The sequence below is a fragment of the Uranotaenia lowii genome, chromosome 3 (assembly GCF_029784155.1).
Source record: "Uranotaenia lowii strain MFRU-FL chromosome 3, ASM2978415v1, whole genome shotgun sequence".
Classification (NCBI taxonomy): Eukaryota; Metazoa; Arthropoda; class Insecta; order Diptera; family Culicidae; genus Uranotaenia; species Uranotaenia lowii.
Window position 1 is genome coordinate 241,436,613 of NC_073693.1, and position 23,094 is coordinate 241,459,706.

The 23,094-nt window shown below is 38.5% G+C and overlaps 1 protein-coding gene across 6 annotated transcripts in view; it reads right to left on the reverse strand.

Annotated features, from left to right (window-relative positions):
• Positions 1-16,715: 16,715 nt before the first annotated feature.
• LOC129750976 (TBC1 domain family member whacked) overlaps positions 16,716-23,094 on the reverse strand; it is a 57,080-nt gene continuing 50,701 nt past the window's right edge. For all 6 annotated transcript variants that reach the window (XM_055746208.1, XM_055746205.1, XM_055746209.1 and 3 more), the window contains one exon: positions 16,716-19,942. In XM_055746208.1, coding sequence (XP_055602183.1) covers positions 19,480-19,942 — 463 coding nt within the window. In that variant the 3' untranslated portion in view covers positions 16,716-19,479. The remainder of the gene's footprint in view (positions 19,943-23,094) is intronic.

Below are 23,094 nucleotides of genomic sequence, written 5' to 3' on the forward strand. Positions count from 1 at the left end.
AATTTTGCTTACCAAAACACTTTTAAATCAGATTGAAATGTTAGTCAAGGGACACCTTTTCAAAGGATTGAAATTTCTGGTTATGAGAAAAGTATTAAGTACATTCAACAAGAGTCTCAAATGGACTAGGACTGGAATGGACTGCTCCGAGAATCTTGCTAAGACTTCCTTTGGTTGGGCAAGTCAAATTGAAGTGAGACTTCTGCTAACGAAAACGAACAATTAATGCTGAAACTTCTGCGATATTATATAAGGGCCCGTTCAAATATTATGTAACGCGATTTTCGATCACTTTCGAACCCCCTCCCTCCTACGTAACACATTGTTATTAGATTTTCTATTCAAAATCCACGAAGCATAACAAGCAATTATAACCCCTCTCTAAACGTGTTACTTAATATTTGAATGGTCCCTAAGACTTTTGAATTGGAATGAAATAAGGTTAAAAAAAATCTTGTTCATGAGACTGTAACTGTGTCGAGTGAGACTGGCCTAACGCAATTAAAAGTTGACTTCCGCGAAAAACATTTTAAGATAAATTGAGACTTCACTTATAGAAAGGAGTTATAAAGAATAAAAATAGAAGAAACAGTTAAAGGGACCTACGAATTGACAAAATTGGCTGTTTCAAGATTCAGAGTTTAGTCACAGATGAACAGATGTACAAGCTCGAACAAAAAATCTTCAGAAACTTGTGTAAAATTTCCAGTGCTCTAATTCAAATAAGCCGTTAAAAAATGACGAAAAACAGTGCCATCTATTGCTTGATTTCTAACTTTTGAACGGCGCAACAGATGGCACTGTTTCTAGATAGCTCTTTTCAATGTAACAATTTTTCGAAAGGACGCATTGGTATTTGAAATCAAAAAATGAATAAATTTAAATACAATACGAGGAATTATTCTATATAATTAGATTAACCACGAATAATCTCAAGCTGAGGAAAAAAGCATCATCATATTTTTTCACTACAGAGACTGCCAAAATAACAAACAGATGTACAAGCTTGAATTTTAATATTCCAGAAACCAGTGAAAAATTTCAAATGCTATTATTTAAACAAACCGAATAAACTTTTAAAGTACCTCATTCTATGAAGAGCACAATATCGTATATGATCTCAAAAATTAATAAATTAACATCGTAGCAGAATGGACGGCTTCAATATATCACTACAAGGTAAATTTGCCTGGTTCATTTTACCTTCATATTTTTTACTAAAAAAGACTAACTTTAAGAACTTCAGACAAGTCAGACGAACCAGTTATTTTATCCAGTTGAGTTTAAACTTAACAATCTCATGAAACAATACCGATTCTATGCTGTTTCTATTTTGTGCTTAATGCTTTGAAACAATTAGAAAAAGCTTAATGCTAAAAATTTTCATTACGTAAATTATAAATGTGTTGCGAATCTTTATCATCAATTTGCTCAAAATTCGTCAGATAGTAATTCGACATATTCATAACTGACTAATAGTTTGTTATTTTGTTCTGTTTACATTTCACTTTCTTCTTGACAGTTCTCTCTGGTGTCCTTGGAGACATCTGGTGGCTCAACCAAAACACATAAAATTGATTGAAAATGGTCGTTGGAACTTTACACACGCTTCAAGGCTTAGCTTGTACATCAGTTCATCAGTGGTTTAGTTGAGATTCCGGATCTTAAAAAAATAGATTTCTTTAATCAAGCATGTCGAGACTTCTGCTCACAAATAGAGATTAATAACGATTTAATTTAGGATACTGTGGATAGTGATACCGTGGTAGATTGAGACTTCCGCTTATAAGAATTCCGATTATGAAAAAAGTTACAGCTAATTTAGCTGGCTATACTGCCGTTCCAAGCAAAATTGTCCAATATATAAAAAAAACGAGAAAGAGCGTTATTGAAGTTTTATCTATATTTTCAATTAGCTCAGTTCAAGTTAACCATTTAACAATATTTTCTGCCAAAAAAAGAATACATTTCCTTCAACAAACAGAAGTGCCAAATGACCTAAAACTTTCAGGAAGTCATTTTTTCACCTAACTGCACCAATCTAGGGGGTGCCGCGTTGAAAAAAGTGTTGTAAAAATCATCCCATACAAATTTGGGCCAGTCTAAGGCAACATTTAAACCGACAATTGGAAGGTTCAGTGCGCACCAGCCGACCAACGAAAACGGCCTCAGACTTATTGATTTCGCCGCCTCCAAACGAATGGCCGTACGTAGTACCTTTTTTCAGCACCGCCTCCCACACAAGTACACCTGGAGATCACCGTACCAAACGCAATCACAGATCGACCACGTTTCGATTGACAGCTGGCACTTCTCGGACATCATCGACGTCAGATCCTGTCGAGGCGCCAACATCTAGTCAGACCACTATCTGGTGATGGTGAAGATGCGCCCAAAACTCTCCTTAGTGAACAACACACGAAACCGGCGCCCGCCTCGGTTAAATATCGCACGACTGAAGCAACCTGAGGTCGCGGCAGACTACGCGCAATCGAGCTTAACGAAGCCCCTCTCGAGGACTGTTGGGATACCATCAAGACAGCCATCAACAGTGCTGCGGAGAACGTCATCGGTTATGTGGAGCGAACTCGATGGAACGACTGGTTCGACGAGGAGTGTAGGAGGGTGATGGACAAAGAGAATGACGGGCGGCAGTAGTGCAAAGAGGCACCCGTCAAAATGTGAAAAATCACCGACAGCGGAAGAGGCAGCGAGTCCGAATTTTCCAGGAAAAAAAGCGCCGCCTGGAGGAGGAGTAGCTCGAGGAGCTGGAGCAGCTGCATCGTTCCCAAGAAACACGAAAGTTCTATCAGAAACTCAACGCATCCCGCAAAGGCTTCTGAACCTGAACGGCGCACATGCAGGAGATCAGGACGGTGGGGGAAGGTACATCGCCGGCATAGCCAACGACGTAGAGGAGCCACTCCCAACGATGAGTGAAGTTAAGGAAGCCATTCGCCAGCTGAATAGAAACAAGTCGGCTGGGAAGGATGTGTGGCGACGTAAACCATCTTACCCTCACATCATCATTTCATCACCATCATTACCATTCCATCATCATTCATCATCATCAGCTCAACACTAACACTACAAACTAGTTCCCGAACATTCCATCAGTCAGTCCAGTCGAGAACCTTCTCGAACCAAACACACGCATGCAGTAATAACAACAATAACAGCCACGCAATTGACGCCAGCAGACAATAGCCGGCAAACCAACAATACCAACAATAGCAACAACAAACGATAGCACCGGCAAACAACCAATAGCGTTCTCGCGTTCATACACTCACACACTCACAATCCATAGCTATAAATATCTGATCATTTGTATATAGTAATAAAGTGACCATTATATAGTGAACACGTCTAAGTTAATCCCGTGAAACCGAATCCCTCTTCGGGCGGAAACCCCAATGAATGGTATCGCAGCTGAACTCATCAAAATTGGCCCGGACAAGTTGGCCGATTGCCTACACCGGTTGATAGTCCGGATCTAGGACATAGAACAGCTACCGGAGGAGTGGAAGGAGGGGGTAATATGCCCCATCTACAAGAAGGGCGACAAATTGGACTGTGAGAACTACCGAGCGATCACTGTCCTCAATGCCGCCTACAAAGTGTTGTCCCGAATCCTACTTCGCCGCCTAACGCCACAAGCAAACAGATTCGTGGGAAGTCATCAGACCGGCTTCATGGAGGTACGGTCAACGACGAACCAGATATTCACATGACGGCAAATCCTCCAAAAATGCCATGAACACCAAGTCTCTACGCACCATCTATTCATCGACTTCCACGCCGCATACGACACGATCGACCGAAAACGAGCTATGGAAAATTATGGACGAGAACGGCTTTTCCGGGAAGCTGACCAGACTGATCAAGGCGACGATGGATGGAACGCAGTGCTGTGTACAGGAGGACGGAGTGTGGAGGCGAAGGATGAACCACGAGCTCGCGCGACTCTACGGCGAACCCAGTATCCAGAAGGTGGTGAAGGCTGGCCAAGTACGCTGGGTGGGACATGTTGCGAGAATGCCGGACGACTGTCCTGCAAAACAGGTATTCGCTACGAATCCGGTAGGAACAAGACGAGCGGGGGCGCAACGAGCGAGGTAGTTAGACCAAGTGGAGCGTGATCTGGCGAACGTGGGGTGCCCGAGAAATTGGAGAACGGTTGCCATGGACCGAGTGAATTATAGGAATTATGTTCGTCAAGTTATGTCGTGAGACGGTATACTATGTAAGGCAACATTCTATGGAACCTTGGCAATAACATCAAACAAAAAAAAATTAAGACTGGAACGAAATTCCCTCCCACGACCCCAATACATTCCTTCAGTCAGTTGCAAATGCCTCCGAATTTGCTCAACGGCCCTTTTAATAATAACAATAATAATGATAATTCATTGAAATTACGTTAGCCTTAAAGTTACATGTAACTATTGCACAAGGTCAAGGAAATACAATTATTTAGGAGAGATTTAATAATACAAAACTCTAATATTTCTTTAGGTTCAAAAATCACTGTCTGAGCTTCCGCTTGAAGATTGCCAGCGATTCCGCTGATCTGGTTTGTATTAGGAGTTGGTTCCAGTGAGACGCGCTATAAATCAGGATATTTTTCCTAGATGTTGTGGTTTGTTGAGGTACAACGAAGGATTTGGATCTATCACTCCGCGTTCTTTGCATTTCCATTTGCAGGTATTCAGGAGCGCCCTCGTAGTACAAGTTGCGTATAAAACAGCTAATGCTCTGGTGATAGTTCTCTGGTAGATCATGGCTCAGGATGCTGTTCCTTAGATTTGTAGTACTGTCTCTGCGACGTAGACCGTATACAAATCGTACTGCCGATTTATAGCTGCGAAATAGTTGATTCTTTTGCTGACATGACCGACCGGGATAGTACACTACGTCGCAATATGAATAAATTGGAATGACATTTTGTAGGTGATAGAAAGAATTAAAGAAACATAAGCTATCAAAGAACGAAAGAACATTGTAGCAGTCCGCATTTTCGAAAATTCAACATTTACTCTCCGCCTTAAAGTAGGCCCAGTTTGTCCGCCCCTCGATCGATCTCGAACATAATATCGATTCGCGCGATCGACGGTTTGAGCAATGCGGTTCGATACGCTGAGGAGACGTTCATACAATCTCCCGCAAGGTGTTGAATTGTTTCAGTTAGAACCAATTAGCTACTGCGATTCTGATGCAGTTGACGAAATTATAATCTCTTGAGATGATCTCTTAGAACTCTCGGGGATTGTGAACTTCCGCCGAAGGCGTTCGTAGCAAGGTCGCCTTCCCTGTACTGAGAGCTCAAGGAGGCGATCAAACGTTTCTTGAGCGTGATCGGCAGTGGAAGTGCGTGTGGGCCGTGAATGTTTGAGTCCAATTTGAAGTAAGCTATAGTGCGGTCAGATTTTTCATATTAATTAATAGGTAATTCTCGATTTCTAGCTTAGAGAATTAGTTCAGGAAAGTGCGTGCTAGATAAAGATAGTTTTTGCGTGCAAAGTTTCATCCAGCAAGGTAATTGTGCGTGCTTGAATAAATCGTGCGTGTTTTAATGTTTCCGTGTCAAAGAAGGCACACATTTTCCCCCCCAGCCGGATCAAACCTGGACCACGCAGTACTCCGCTGCTCCGTTTTCCCGCCACGTCAAGAACACCCGACAATATAACCCGTCGGAAGCGAAACGTTACGTCACCACAGCGTTTCGGGGGAGTGACGGGAGCTCCACGTTGAGCGCCATCTTCGAAAAAGATACAACAGCTCACCGGCAGGACTTGAACCTGCAATCTCCGCTTCAGTACAACGGCGCGTTAGCCAATTTCACCACGGTGAACGTGATGAAACCGGCGAACACGAGCAATCGAGCTCTGCCGATCAACTGCTGGACCTTCTATCGAAACACCATGTATATCCCGCATGTGATCTTTCCCGCTATTGATCTCTCTTGATTCTCTAACCCCACCCATCGACTCGGGATTTAGCCGAGCGAGCAACACCATAAACATGGTGTTTCGGAAAATTCATGATATTTACGGCTTATGTTCTTTCGTTCTTTGATAGCTTATGTTTCTTTAATTCTTTCCATCACCTACGAAAATGTGATTATTTTCAGGTACAAAGATGTACCAAAGCGATTTCATAACATCAGTATTGAAATCGAATGATTACTGCTTGTACCAGCTTAATACGTGTCGCTATAGGAAGAACTGCCTTGAATCCTGTGAAAGTCCGGAGGGTCAGGTATACCTTCGTTCACCAGTCTATTCCAACTCAGTTGTTCGTCCATCCTCAAGCCAAGGTTTTTGATGTGTTTTTGGGCGAAATAATTTCTCCACAGAAAACTATATCATTGCTCGTGGTTAGTCTTGGAGAAGATGATAGCTTGAGTCTTTTTCGGATTGGGATGAAGAGAATTCTGTCTGTCCCAAGCCTAATGTAGGCTAGATATTCATTAACCAAAGTTACCATGTTATTCAAGTTGTTGATGGAACCAGGAGAATAGATTTGCAGATCATCTGCATATAGGTGATATTGACACTTAAGATCTTTGACAATACTGTTGATGTAAAGGGTGAATAACAAGGCACTCAGGCATGAACCTCGTGGTGTTCCATCGATCAATCTTCGCTCGGATGAATATTGTGTTAAGGAACAACCCTAGGCGATAATTATAATAAGCCGTTAGAATAAGTTTCCATTAGATTAAAACCAAACTGGGCAAGCCATGAAAATTCAAATAATCTATAAAACCGCCTACCAGTTTGTATTCTCTATCAGTTCAAATATATTCTGTTAACCAAACCACAGCACACTGTTTTTCTACATATTGTTGTCCACATTTAACCACTTCTGATCGGTGACTTAGAAATTTTCCGTACATGTCGTTCTAGACCCTATCAGTGCCATTTTTTGGTCATCTACTGTTACAGTACCACATCATAAACCTGAGTTTTTCCTACAAGATGGATTGTATGGGTAGAGGCCCTACCAGGGACACAGGATCTTTGTCACGGAAAAAGCAGAAAAATGTTTGAGGATTTTTTTTTTGCCTTTAGAGTGCTTCTGCTGACCCTCCTTAGGCAATTGGTGGTAGTGAAGTGGCTCAGTTTGGAAAATCTTGGCGTTGGCGAAGATAACACTGTGAAGAATTTTAGTAGCAAGCAGCGTCGAAGGCATGCGTCCACCTACTGAAAAGATGTATGGAAGTCTACAGAAGTTATTTTGATCTATTCTTGTATTTTTTCGGTTCAACCTGATAGCCAAGAATTATTAATATTGTTTGGTTGATAAGGTTTAATTGTATATAAAAAAAGTTCTAGGTAGTTAATGTTTTTATAAAAAAAAAGTACGGAAAGTTTATTGTCACCCTGTAATGCACATGATAAGGATTCGATATTATTATAAGTTTAAAACAAAAGCCGATCGAGACTTCCGCTTACAGCAAAAGGAAAAGTGGATAGACATGATGCTTGTAAGAAAACTCGACACAATTTATTCAGATTTCTGTTAAAGATGAAGTAAAGGGTGATACGGTCAAAATTTGGTCAAGGGATAACGCGTGTAAATCGGTGAAATCGTTTATTTAAAAAATCAAATTAAATTTCTTTTTCAAGTTTAATTAGTATAAAATTCAGGAAAAATATTCAGTTAGGCTTCCGCTTTTCCAAATCCGAATTGCCGGGCCTTACGCTTAACCCCTCCCATCAGATTTTGTACAGCCACCTTGTCCACCTTCTTCGCCGCAGAAAGCCAGTTTGCCTTGAACTGCTGCTCGTCCTTAGCAGTTTTTTTTGGCCTTCTTTAGGTTCCGCTTGATAATAGCCCAGTATTTCTCAATTGGGTGGAGCTCTGGCGTGTTGGGAGGGTTCTTGTCCTTGGGAACCGCCTGCACGTTGTTGGCGGCGTACTACTCCATGGCTTTTTAACGGAATGGCGAGATGCCAAATCCGGCCAAAACAGTACGGAACAACAGTGTTTCTTCAGGAAAGGCAGCAGACGTTCACGTAAATTTCTTGGTTGACAGTCCCGGAAGCTATGAAATTGCTGCTTTTCAAGCCACAGGTACAGATGGCTTGCACAAACCAGATATTTCTTCGCGAACTTTGACAGTTTCATGTGCTTGAAAATATCTGCTACCTTTCCCCTTCCTTTTGCCGTATAAAACTCCTGTCCCGGAAGCTGCTTGTAGTCGGCCTTGACGTAGGTTTCGTCGTCCATTTCCACGCAGTCAAACTTCGTCAGCATCGTCGTGTACAGCCTCCGGGATCGCGCTTGGGCCGTCGTATTTTGTTTATCATCGCGATTTGGAGTCACTACCTTCTTGTAAGTCGATAGTCCGGCTCGTTTTTTGGCTCGATGCACGGTTGTAGACGATACACCCAGCTTATTTGCGACATCTCAGAGAAAAAGGTTAGGGTTTCGCTTGAAACTACTGGCAATTACATTTGTAACGGTTGATTTGGCAACTTTTAGCGATTTTGTCAGCTTTGCGTGCGAGTAGCTCGGATTTTCGCGATGCGCGAGCAAAATTTTGATACGCTGCTCTTCTTCCTTGGACGGCATTTTGACAACTGAAGAGTGAATTCCAAAATCAAAATAGGAGCAACATTCTAAAAGACTTCAGACTTTTGAACTTGTCTTTTAGAGAATGACACTTTCAATTTCTAGGAATGGTTAAACTAGATTGAGATTTTTGCTCGGTAGAAAACTTTTTCTGCGAAATGAAACTTCTTCTCACTAATCTTATTTGAAGTAGGCGAGGTTTTATGTCAATTTTTAAGAATCCTGGGAGGTACTTAGACATTCGATTCAATGCTGATTAGAAGTAATAAAAATAGATTAGGATTTCTGCTTCAGGGGCAACTGCCGTACTGCCGTTGCGGCTAGTTAATGTCATTTTTTGTAATAAAACTGTTTGTTTACATTTCGTATCATACGACGTAATGAAAGCTCACGCGAGCGATGACACAAGCAGGGTTCAACACGCAGGAGTGCGTCGAATGAGAAAGAGCAAATAAAACGCAGCTCTTTCGTTCTCGGTTCACGGGCACATTTGATTGCTCGAAATTCTCTCGAGAAATTTGCGACCAAAACTCAGATTGAAAATTTTTGAGCAGAGCAAATTCGCGCGCGCCTATTCGAGAGCGCGAGCGGTTCGGAAACTGCGTTTGCGTTTTTCTGCCGCGTGCGTGTAGGAACACCGAGCATCTACCGAGAGGCGGCTCACCGGACGGCGCGCGCGGCTCTCTTTAGCACACGGAGTGTTCGCCGTGTTTTCGTTATTAAGAGCCGACGGAATAATCTGTGCGAATAATTAAATCAATAGATATGGTAAAATAGATAGAAGCAAGCAATAGTCTTGGGAGGAGGGTTATAACAATCCATGTTAGAAGTTTTAAAATACATACTAGTAATAGTAACTAGCACTAGTAACTATGAAAAATTGACCATGCAATAGTAAAATTTCGCAAAATTCGCCAAATTAAACAGCCTAACATAAGGATTGTTAAAATGCATGTTAAAAATATTCTAGCCACTAGTAATAGTTACCAGCACTAGTAACTATGAAAAATTTACCATGAAATAGTAAAATTTCGCGAAAAACGCCAAATTAGAGAGCTTTGCACAAGGATTGTTAAAATGAATGTTAAAAATATTCTAGCCACTAGTAATAGTTACCAGCACTAGTAACTATGAAAAATTTACCATGAAATAGTAAAATTTTGCGAAAAACGCCAAATGAAAGAGCTTTACACAAGGATTGTTAAAATGAATGTTAAAAATATTCTAGCCACTAGTAATAGTTACCAGCACTAGTAACTATGAAAAATTTACCATGCAATATGTAGTAAAATTTCGCAAAATTCGTCAAATCAAACAGCCTAACATAAGGATTGTTAAAATGAATGTTAAAAATATTCTAGCCACTAGTAATAGTTACCAGCACTAGTAACTATGAAAAATTTACCATGAAATAGTAAAATTTTGCGAAAAACGCCAAATGAAAGAGCTTTACACAAAGATTGTTAAAATGAATGTTAAAAATATTCTCGCCACTAGTAATAGTTACCAGCACTAGTAACTATGAAAAATTTACCATGCAATAGTAAAATTTCGCAAAATTCGTCAAATCAAACAGCCTAACATAAGGATTGTTAAAGTGAATGTTGAAAATATTCTAGCCACTAGTAATAGTTACCAGCACTAGTAACTATGAAAAATTTACCATGAAATAGTAAAATTTCGCGAAAAACGCCAAATTAGAGAGCTTTGCACAAGGATTGTTAAAATGAATGTTAAAAATATTCTAGCCACTAGTAATAGTAACCAGCACTAGTAACTATGAAAAATTTACCATGAAATAGTAAAATTTCGCGAAAAACGCCAAATCAAAGAACTTTTCACAAGGATTGTTAAAATGAATGTTGAAAATATTCTAGCCACTAGTAATAGTTACCAGCACTAGTAACTATGAAAAATTTACCATGAAATAGTAAAATTTTGCGAAAAACGCCAAATGAAAGAGCTTTACACAAGGATTGTTAAAATGAATGTTAAAAATATTCTAGCCACTAGTAATAGTTACCAGCACTAGTAACTATGAAAAATTTACCATGCAATATGTAGTAAAATTTCGCAAAATTCGTCAAATCAAACAGCCTAACATAAGGATTGTTAAAATGAATGTTAAAAATATTCTAGCCACTAGTAATAGTTACCAGCACTAGTAACTATGAAAAATTTACCATGAAATAGTAAAATTTTGCGAAAAACGCCAAATGAAAGAGCTTTACACAAAGATTGTTAAAATGAATGTTAAAAATATTCTCGCCACTAGTAATAGTTACCAGCACTAGTAACTATGAAAAATTTACCATGCAATAGTAAAATTTCGCAAAATTCGTCAAATCAAACAGCCTAACATAAGGATTGTTAAAGTGAATGTTGAAAATATTCTAGCCACTAGTAATAGTTACCAGCACTAGTAACTATGAAAAATTTACCATGCAATAGTAAAATTTCGCGAAAAACGCCAAATTAAAGAACTTTACACAAGGATTGTTAAAATGAATGTTAAAAATGTTCTAGCCACTAGTAATAGTTACCAGCACTAGTAACTATGAAAAATTTACCATGAAATAGTAAAATTTCGCAAAATTCGTCAAATCAAACAGCCTAACATAAGGATTGTTAAAATGAATGTTAAAAATATTCTAGCCACTAGTAATAGTTACCAGCACTAGTAACTATGAAAAATTTACCATGAAATAGTAAAATTTCGCAAAATTCGTCAAATCAAACAACCTAACATAAGGATTGTTAAAATGAATGTTAAAAATATTCTAGCCACTAGTAATAGTTACCAGCACTAGTAACTATGAAAAATTTACCATGAAATAGTAAAATTTCGCAAAATTCGTCAAATCAAACAGCCTAACATAAGGATTGTTAAAATGAATGTTAAAAATATTCTAGCCACTAGTAATAGTTACCAGCACTAGTAACTATGAAAAATTTACCATGCAATTGTAAAATTTCGCGAAAAACGCCAAATGAAAGAGCTTTACACAAGGATTGTTAAAATGAATGTTAAAAATATTCTAGCCACTAGAAATAGTTACCAGCACTAGTAACTATGAAAAATTTACCATGAAATAGTAAAATTTTGCGAAAAACGCCAAATGAAAGAGCTTTACACAAGGATTGTTAAAATGAATGTTAAAAATATTCTAGCCACTACAGTATTGTTCCGATTTTGTCAGCCCCATCTTGAATTTAGGGCTGACAAAACAGGGTACCTGACAAAATCGGGAAAAAAATTTTTCTTGAAAATAATTTCAATTTTGATTTGATAATTGTCCGTTTACTTGTTATTTGGATATTTTATGTCAATACCATGATAAGGGGTGACATTAACCCCTTTTCTTTATTTTTTACCCTTCTTACAAAGAAGGGAATACATGTCTTTTGAAAAACCAACTTTTGATCCGAGGGCCCGGAGGGCCAAGTGTCATATACCATTCGACTCAGTTCATCGAGATCGGAAGATGTCTGTATGTGTGTATGTATGTGTGTATGTATGTGTGTATGTATGTGCGTATGTGTGTGTGTGTATGTTAGAAAATAATGTCACACGCGTTTCTCGATGACCGCTTGACCGATTTGAGTTCTTGAGGCGTCAAATGAAAGGTCTTGCAAATAGCAAAATGGAGGACCTGTTCAAGAACTCAACCCTAAGTGATTGTTTACAAACACCTTTCATACAATGGATAGTGTACATGCCATTTGGAAAACCGTTGGTGCGTAGCTGCAGGATTGATATGCAATTGCAAAACAGCTGAATTTGTTGATCACGTTTTAATTTGAAGTATGTAATGGTACTTTTTTATTTATTTACAAAAATAAATGTTTTATTTTGAACCGTCCTTTATTTTTCTGAATTAAAAAAAAAAAGAATGTTTCATGAAAAACGACAAATCCATGTGGTTTGTGGATAAAGTTCCCTAAGAGACTATCCATAAACCACGTAGGCTCATTTTTGGTCATTTCAGACCACCCCCCCTTCCCCCCTCGTATACTTTTGTCCATATAAAATTTCGAAAATTTGTATGGTGCGTAAACGTTGGCCAACCCCCCCCCCCTCCCTCTTCCCCCCTGAAGTCTACGTGGTTTATGGATGATCCCTAAGGGCTATCCATAAACCATGTGATCAAAATGTGGTCAAGTTTCAACCTCCTTCCACTCGTCATCAATGAAAACTCTAATGAACCTTCAATCACCCCCAACCCTTAAAAAACCAACCCTTAAGGGGCCGTTTAAATATTACGTAACGCAATTTTCGAGCATTTTCAACCACCCTTCCCCACTACGTAACACAATCGTCTCAAAATTTCTAAGCAAAATCCACAAAGTGTAACAAACTGCTATACCCTCTCCCCCTCTGAAAGCGTTACGTAATATTTGAATGATCCCTAAAATACCAAGTGGTTAAGGGTGGTCCTCTACGTGGGTCAGGACAATCCCAAAAAAAACATACAGTGTTAAATGACTGGGAATTTTAGTTCAAAAGCAGAAAATTTCAACTAAATTTAAAGGCTGACAAAATCGGGATAAAATGCTGACAAAATCGGGGATAGACAAAATCGGGGGTAGACAAAATCGGGAGCTGACAAAATCGGAACAATACTGTAGTAATAGTTACCAGCACTAGTAACTATGAAAAATTTACCATGCAATAGTAAAATTTCGCAAAATTCGTCAAATCAAACAGCCTAACATAAGGATTGTTAAAATGAATGTTAAAAATATTCTAGCCACTAGTAATAGTTACCAGCACTAGTAACTATGAAAAATTTACCATGAAATAGTAAAATTTCGCGAAAAACGCCAAATGAAAGAGCTTTACACAAGGATTGATAAAATGAATGTTAAAAATATTCTAGCCACTAGAAATAGTTACCAGCACTAGTAACTATGAAAAATTTACCATGAAATAGTAAAATTTTGCGAAAAACGCCAAATGAAAGAGCTTTGCACAAGGATTGTTAAAATGAATGTTAAAAATATTCTAGCCACTAGTAATAGTTACCAGCACTAGTAACTATGAAAAATTTACCATGCAATAGTAAAATTTCGCAAAATTCGTCAAATCAAACAGCCTAACATAAGGATTGTTAAAATGAATGTTAAAAATATTCTAGCCACTAGTAATAGTTACCAGCACTAGTAACTATGAAAAATTTACCATGCAATTGTAAAATTTCGCGAAAAACGCCAAATGAAAGAGCTTTACACAAGGATTGATAAAATGAATGTTAAAAATATTCTAGCCACTAGAAATAGTTACCAGCACTAGTAACTATGAAAAATTTACCATGAAATAGTAAAATTTCGCGAAAAACGCCAAATCAGAGAGCTTTGCACAACGATTGTTAAAATGAATGTTGAAAATATTCTAGCCACAAGAAATAGTTACCAGCACTAGTAACTATGAAAAATTCACCATGCAATTGTAAAATTTCGCGTTTTTTGCGAAATTTTACTTTTGTAATTTTTCATAGATACCACTGCTGATAACTATAACTAGTTGCTCGGATATTCCAACATTCATTTCGACATTCTACGCGTAATGCTCTTTGATTTGGCATTTTTCGCGAAATTTTACTCGTTCATGGACAATTTTTCATAGTTACTAGTGCTGGTAACTATAACTAGTGGCGAGAATATTTTTAACATTCATTTTAACAATCCTTTCGAAAAGCTCTTTGATTTGGCGTTTTCCGCGAAATTTTATTTTTCCATGGTAAATTTTTCATAGTTACTAGTGCTGGTAACTATTACTAGTGGCTAGAATATTTTTAACATTCATTTTAACAATCCTTGTGCAAAGCTCTCTTATTTGGCGTTTTTCGCGAAATTTTACTATTTCATGGTAAATTTTTCATAGTTACTAGTGCTGGTAACTATTTCTTGTGGCTAGAATATTTTAACATGCATTTTAACAATCCTTATGTTAAGCTCTTTGATTTGACGATTTTTGCGAAATTTCACTATTGCATGGTAAATTTTTCATAGTTACTAGTGCTGGTAACTATTACTAGTGGCTAGAATATTTTCAACATTCATTTTAACAATCCTTGTAAAAAGCTCTTTCATTTGGCGTTTTTCGCGCAAATTTACTTTTTCATGGTAAATTTTTCATAGTTACTAGTGCTGGTAACTATTACTAGTGGCTAGAATATTTTTAACATTCATTTTATCAATCCTTGTGAAAAGTTCTATGATTTGGCGTTTTTTACGAAATTTTACTATTTCATGGTAAATTTTTCATAGTTACTAGTGCTGGTAACTATTTCTTGTGGCTAGAATATTTTTAACATTCACTTTAACAATCCTTAAGCTCTTTGATTTGGCGTTTTTCACGAAATTTTACTATTTCATGGTAAATTTTTCATTATTACTAGTGCTGGTAACTATTACTAGTGGCGAGAATATTTCTAACATCCATTTTAACAATCTTTGTGTCAAGCTCTTTGATTTGGCGTATTTTGCGAAATTTTACTATTGGTAAATTTTTCATAGTTACTTGTGCTGGTAACTATTACTAGTGGCTAGAATATTTTTAACATTCATTTCATCAATCCTTGTGTAAAGTTCTTTGATTTGGCGTTTTTCGCGAAATTTTACTATTTCATGGTAAATTTTTCATAGTTACTAGTGCTGGTAACTATTTCTTGTGGCTAGAATATTTTAACATGCATTTTAACAATCCTTATGTTAAGCTCTTTGATTTGACGATTTTTGCGAAATTTCACTATTGCATGGTAAATTTTTCATAGTTACTAGTGCTGGTAACTATTACTAGTGGCTAGAATATTTTTAACATTCATTTCATCAATCCTTGTGTAAAGTTCTTTGATTTGGCGTTTTTCGCGAAATTTTACTATTGCATGGTAAATTTTTCATAGTTACTAGTGCTGGTAACTATTTCTTGTGGCTTGAATATTTTTAACATTCACTTTAACAATCCATGCGTAAAGCTCTTTGATTTGGCGTTTTTCGCGACATTTTACTATTTCATGGTAAATTTTTCATTATTACTAGTGCTGGTAACTATTACTAGTGGCGAGAATATTTCTAACATCCATTTTAACAATCTTTGTGTTAAGCTCTTTGATTTGGCGTATTTTGCGAAATTTTACTATTGCATGGTAAATTTTTCATAGTTACTAGTGCTGGTAACTATTTCTTGTGGCTAGAATTTTTTAACATGCATTTCAACAATCCTTATGTTAAGCTCTTTGATTTGGCGATTTTTGCGAAATTTCACTATTGCATGGTAAGTTTTTCATTATTACAAGTGCTGGTAACTATTACTAGTGGCTAGAATATTTTTAACATTCATTTCATCAATCCTTGTGTAAAGTTCTTTGATTTGGCGTTTTTCGCGAAATTTTACTATTTCATGGTAAATGTTTCATAGTTACTAGTGCTGGTAACTATTTCTTGTGGCTAGAATATTTTAACATGCATTTTAACAATCCTTATGTTAAGCTCTTTGATTTGGCGATTTTTGCGAAATTTCACTATTGCATGGTAAATTTTTCATAGTTAGGTACTAGTGCTGGTAACTATTACTAGTGGCTAGAACATTTTTAACATCCTACATTAATTCTTATAATTCTCCGCCAAATCCCATTGCGCGCTTACATATATTTTAACTGATAAAATCATACACACAGATTTCTCAATCGGCACTGCAAACAGAAACACGAACGAAACACAAGGCCCTCACTCGAGCCCGTGCGCGCCGCCCGGTGAAGAAAAGAGGGCCGCCTCGGACCATTCGGAGAGCCGCCGCGCGCTGCATTGTGGGCCGCTGCGTGCTGTTCTTTGAGCCAAAAGAGAGGCCTCACCCGCCGCTCGATTAGGACGCGCGAGAGCTAGCCGTGCCTGTTTGACTTGGCCGCTCGCGCAGATTTCGGATAGTGCATCTCGTCGACGAGAACGAGGGGAAAAGATTGAGCGCGCGTGTTTTTGTTTCGAGCGAGAGCGCGTCAACGGCCAGACCGCAAACGAAGAAGTGTTTCGCTCGAGAGGAATGGTTTGCGTGTGCCGCGCGCGTCTAAAAGAGTGCGTTTTGTTGAACCCTGGACACAAGAGGGTCATCGGAGAAAAAAAACAACACATTCCGATTCATATTTTCGAGCATTGATATTTATTTCACCTTCTTTAGATATGTTTTCGGGATGGGGGGATTGGAGGATATAATTATATTATAAACTTTAATAAATAGTAGAAATTTTTGATGAAGTAAGTCAAATCACTCGATAAAGATATATGGTAAACTCACTTACGACCGATTGGTTTTTTGTATATTAAACTTGTGTTGTTTGCTGATGCTGTTTTCCACGAATTATTATTCTACGATAAAGGATTGATGATTACTTTATAAAATATCAGTATTTTTGCATAAATGGTACAGCTGAATGTGTTTTGTGGTATTGGTGGTTGATGGTTTTGACCTGTTTTGCAAACAAAACTTACTGAACTCAACTAATCGCCAGTTGCTGCAAGTTAAACGTAATTTTAACACTTATCACAATGACAACTTACAATGGGTTTTTGAACTTTCACTTAACTGTTAATAAATTCTCTTATATTGGTTCTCTTCATGCTGCTGATAATGTCGAACGTAAGGCCAATAAAATATCGCTTAAAACAAAAACAAAACATTTAGCACGGAGTTGAATGTTATTCCCCTAGATGTGCTCGCGCCTTAATTGCACTCGTTGCACGGTTTTTTTTTTGTCCTGTTGAATTGTGCTTGGTTCTTGAATCAGGTTCACCGTTGTTTTTGGATTTGCGATTCAAGGAATTGAAACACACCAAAACGGTTTATCAGCTTTTTATCTTCCAATCCGATCGAATGCGATCACGATTTGCACCAATTTTGCTTTCGCTTTTCTTTGCCTATGGTTTTTATTTTTCATTACCAAACACCATTGTCGGGGTGGAAAATTTCGATCAGCGGTATTTTAAAATCGCCCCTCTGTCTTCTCTCTACTCCGGATGAATGAGATTTGAGTGCGATTAATTGATAGCTGCTCTCCGGGGAAGGCGATTTGATCAATTGGAACAAACGGAATTAGCGGAAAAAAGGAAGAGATAATTTTTAACAAGCGGCGTTGATGGTTGGTTAGTGTTTTTTTGTTGCTGTTTTTTGATAAAGCATAGTTCGTACGTGAATAGATTTCCACTCTTCTTAACGGTTTCGATTGAAAACTCTAGTAGATGCTTTCAACGTGTTTCAGAATTCGGTAAGATTTCAACTATTCCGTTAGTATAGGTATATTATGAATGTTTTTTTTTCTTTTTGTAAACTGTGTTAAAAATTGTACTATATATTGCATTTTGTTAGCTAGAATTTTTCCATACAAAAAACAACAGTCGAGTAGTACGTACATGGTATGTGTAAAAATAGAACTAGACTTCGTGATAGTGGTACCTTCTAAATTTTCTCGGTTTTTTGCACGATTTTTTTTTGTATTCTCGTTTCCTTCCCAAATGTGTTTCGGTTTGTCTTTTGTTATATTTTACTATTTTTGCAACGTTCTTTTTCCCGCTACTTTTGAAATAACAATCTCTATACAACACTGCATAGAAGAAGGCATACAATCAAGTAGCGGCGATCGATTGTAATCTAATTTTAGAATCGATTTATTTCAACGACACTCTCTTCCGGGTATCGTTGGGTAGCCGATGTGTTAGGGAGTGTAGTTGACGATTTTTTTTAAGGCTAAAGCATTCTGACAGAAAAAGAGCAAAGTGTAGTACGGAACAATGAATTGGCATTTGATCCTGTGCTGAGTGATTTTGGATTTGAATCTTTGCTAAGCTTTCAATCCTCAATGATTTTGGACTGGTTGGAAATAATCAAAATATGGTACTTCCGTTTCGAAATAGCTTTACTGCTTTGAGGATTGTCCAACTAGAAAGTGTTAATTTCTCAGGAAAGTGTTTTTATTCTTAAAACTCGAGAGAAAGTTTTCCACAGTCCTGTACTAACAATAGTTTCAACAAAATCTAAATTCAATCATCAACGTTGATATTTTTTTAAAATTCAACATAAGTCAGAGAAAAAAGATTACCATCGAAAATCACTCACGACAGGACACAATTGTGAATCTACTTATCAACAACACATAACAACAACGATCCTAAACAATGTTTACGGCTTTTTTTCAAAAGATTTCCTACAAACATCTCATAGCAGTATATCACTTTACAATTTGAAAGAGAATTTTCAATACCTATTCACACGCAACTGGAAGTTACTTTACTGACCGGACGAACTGCGCAGATTGAAGTAATACTTGATGTTTATTTGATTTCCAAAATAACCAAAAAAATGTATTCTCCTCTTTGCTGGAATTCAACATCATGTCTCATTTTTCCCGCCTGAACTATAAAAACACTGACGGGAATTTGATTACTCTTATTACAATTTGATGAAGCTGTTTAAAAAAAATTATCTAGAAACGAAAGGTTTTTCGAGCAGAACGTGATACAACCTGCGGCCCACAGTACACAATACGCTACAACGGATATCAGTTTCCCAGTTTCCAACGTTTTTTTTTCCTTTTGCACTCTCGCTCACAGATGGTTTACTGATTTTCTCGTGTCACTCACGAAGAGTCACGGAAAAAGTATGATTACCTACATAGACTAGAACTGGGAAGAAAGTGGGCCAACCTGGGTGCACATTCGCTCGCTCGTTCGCCTACTCTCTCATCATCAACTCCTGCCATCATCGGTGGCGCATCCGGAAGCTTCACAATCCACAGGTTCTTCCGCAGCAGCAGGCACTTGTTGTTGTTGAGGAGGAGCTGAGGAGGCTGCTGGTGGCGGTGAGGGTGTATTACTAGTCACTTCCGCCGCCGCCGCCGCCGCCCGCTTCTAGGAAACTTTATGCTTCCGGTGCAGCAGTTCCTGCTTTTTGTGCTCCTGGATCAAATCCTCGACAGTGATGTTGATCCGGAATATGTGGTGCATGATGAAGTCTTCCTCGATGAACTTTTTCTGCGGTGCTCGCAAGATTTGTAACGTTTCGCAGAGGCCGTTGGCCTGTTTGCGTACTTTGTGGGAATTTAGGCTGGCACCCAACACGACCAGGGCCACTTTGAACAGAATTTTAATACCCTCACAGAGGAAGCAATCCCATACCCGGAGCAGGGTGTCCCAGGGTAGCGTTCGGGTGAAGGCACACAGGAACCAGTCGGTCATGTAGAGCAGCGGATCGACCTTGTGCTTCTGCAGGTGCCGGTAGACCGAGGGCGAAGTTTTCTTCAGCAGCCCGTTCAGCATACCGGCATCGCGCTGCAACATCTCCAGCCCCGGTGTGTAGTAATCTTTGAGATATCTGTGAAAGATCAAAACAAAAAAAAGTTGTTAGAATGAGTCTTATTAAATCATCACAGCACAATCATTTTGTCCCATAATAGAAAGTACAGGTATCCATCTAGTTGCTATTGCATAAGGAAAACGAGCAAATTTTCCATTCGTTTAACAAAACTCCATCATAGCTAATCGAGCATTGCGCTCTAAATAGATGACCCATTTCACACGATGGCGCGATGCGCTGCCAAATAGCTACAGTAGCACCAGTATAGCAGCATCGAGTGCAATATCAATTTCGTTTTGTTCGATTCAATAAAGCAAGTGCATATATGCTGCCGCGTGCCCCGACCCGGTTAGAGTTTGTATGGTTTTGTAGGCTTGCTTCTGTCTATCAACCATCAATCCATCCATGCATTCCGTTCCATCCATAACAAAAAATACCTACATAGAAAAAAACAGAATTGTTCTGCGTTGAGAGCGTTGGGAGCGATTAAAAATGAAGGAGTTGTCAATATATAGCTTCACAACCCGAAAAATCAACGACAAAAAGAACTACTCAAACATTAAGGACTGCGAAGAAACTACTAGCCGAAAACACCGAAATTCGGAAGTTGATACTTCAGAATTCACTGGACGAAAATCAAGTTTCATTCAGATACTAAAAGTGTTGTGTTTTGTTCTGAGGAAAAAAAAATCATTATTAAATGTATAACATTTGAGTTATGCTTCTCCGTGGGCGTGATTGAGTGCTCATTTATATCACTTTGATATAAATGGGTATACCTTGACGTATAGCAACATTAAATATAGAATAGTGAGAGTATCACAGTTCAGTGTTGCTATAGGCATCAACGGATCACTTCCGACCATAAGTGAAACGGAACCCCTAGATGTCGGTCCCACGGCTTTTAACTAAAGCTCAATCACATGGTCAATCTGGTCCGATCAGAAATGATTGTTTGACCTTTTATTGTAATTTTATGTGCCTTCTTTAATGCTCTTTTATATTTTTCAGATCATTCGGAAGTGGAGTTTCTTTCTTTTTTTTTCAAATATATTCAAACAGTTAGAAAATTAGAAAGGAGTAGGTTAACATATGTAAATACCATTGTCCTCCCCAATGCTCCAGTGGATGTGTATTTGCGGTTTATGAATTACGATGGTTTATTCTTAAATCTAGCTTTTTTCAATCACTGGGGGCTAATTGGATGGAAATGATATTTTGTGGTTTTAGGTTTGTGAAATGCATCTATCTCCCGTGTTGTTGTGATAGTATTATAGTTCAAAGCAAACAGTTTTGATAATTTTTAAATCTCATTCAAAAGTAGGCATTCAACTTTGTGAGGCAGGTAGGGTAGGGCGATGCTCAAACGGTAAGATAGGCTCTTATATCCATATTTTGGTAAATTTGCATGATTTTGTGATGTTGTGATAGGACTTCTACTATTAATTTGAGCTAGAAATTTGTATAAGTTTTAAATAGGGTTGCCCAAAAAGGCGCGAAAACTGCAAGTTTTTGTGAATCGGTGCCTGCGGAACATCATCCGCGCTTGGTGGCCTGGCAACTGGATCTCAAACGTTGAACTTCATCGCCGGTGTCATCAAAAGGCGCTAGAAATCGAGATTCGGGAACGTAAGTGGAGATGGATTGGGCACACGCTGCGAAGAGATGAAAACGAGATTTGCAGAGAGGCGCTTGACTGGAATCCAGATGGGCATCGAAGAAGAGGCAGGCCCAAAAGCTCGTGGCGGCGAAGTCTAGCCGCTGAAATCCGCACAGTTGACGAGAACCTTGGCTGGCAGCAAGTGAAGACGCTGGCTCCGGATCGCCAGCAGTGGAGATCTTTTATCTCAGCCCTATGCGCCGGTCAATCGGCGCTGGACCCTTAGGTAGGTAGGTAGGTAGGCCCAAAAAGGCTCTCACATCTATATTTTGGTAAAATTGTATGATTCTGTGATATGACAGGAATAATGTAGATTACTTCCATTTAATTGAGCTCGATTTATTATTAGTTTGAGTTAGGCTTCTTTTTAGATATTAAATCTTACAGTTTTAAATTAATTGATCAAACTAATACGTTTTTTTTGTGTTTCTTCTCCTTTTGCTTCCTTTTTCTCTTTTGCTTCTCTTTTTTTCTCTCTTTATTTTTTAATCGCATGCGGAGCTTAAGTCGTAAGATGACAAGAGGAGGATTGGAGAGCCCGAGGGACGAAGGATACAATATTTCAAAGACGGAGAAGCGATGGGCAACACGAAAGGATCTCCCCGGATCAAACCAACGACCCAAGTAACCAAGTCCAGCAAGGACACCCCAAACAGAGCAAGCACTCCAAGCAGCCAGACCTAGCAAGATGACCGACAAGAAGGTGAAAGTTTCGGGTGAGGACGTTCTTATTATCATTTAATTTTTAATGCATAGTAGATAGTTTCGTTGGGATTAATTGAGCGACCTTTCTCAAACCGCCAACGTACTTCCTCCAACTAGTATCATGAGGGGTTAGTTCACTGTCTTGCTCTGCTTTAAGTTCATCTTCATCTGAAGGGGACTTAAGGAAGTACATGATGGTATAACCAACTTCTCAAGATCGCTTACTATTCTAAGCTGCCTACTCTAAACTTTTACTTCCCTGACCCCTCTACCCACATTTCATTTTCAGCGTCAGCTTCCCACAGCTATTTAAACGCTACAAAAAAAAAAAAAAAAAAAACATTTGAGTTATGCTTCTCAGTGTAGCACACTTACGTCAAGGGAAAAATGAGATATCTTGTATTTAGTCCGCAATGTGTTAAAACAGGGTTTAAAAAAGGGCCGTAAAGGTAAAAACTTACAAAATGTGAAATGTGTAAAAGAAAACATCATAACCGATGACATAGGCTGAATGCCTTCTTCTGTATAATGCGGCATAACCTAGCCTCGGAAATTGATAGCGACATTGACATCTACAAATTTAGCACGTTAAGACCGCATCATTCATCGTTGAGAGATGTCTTCAACGAAATCATCGAGACTGGAGCCTATCCAGAAGCTCTTAAGCTAGCAGGTTGAGCAACTTCCTAGAAGCCTATAGAATCTACTAAGCGACAGACAATACGGATTTCGGAAGGGATGTGACACACTTACAGCGACCGGAGAACTATTGAAGAAGATCTACAATGATCTCGACAATCGACGC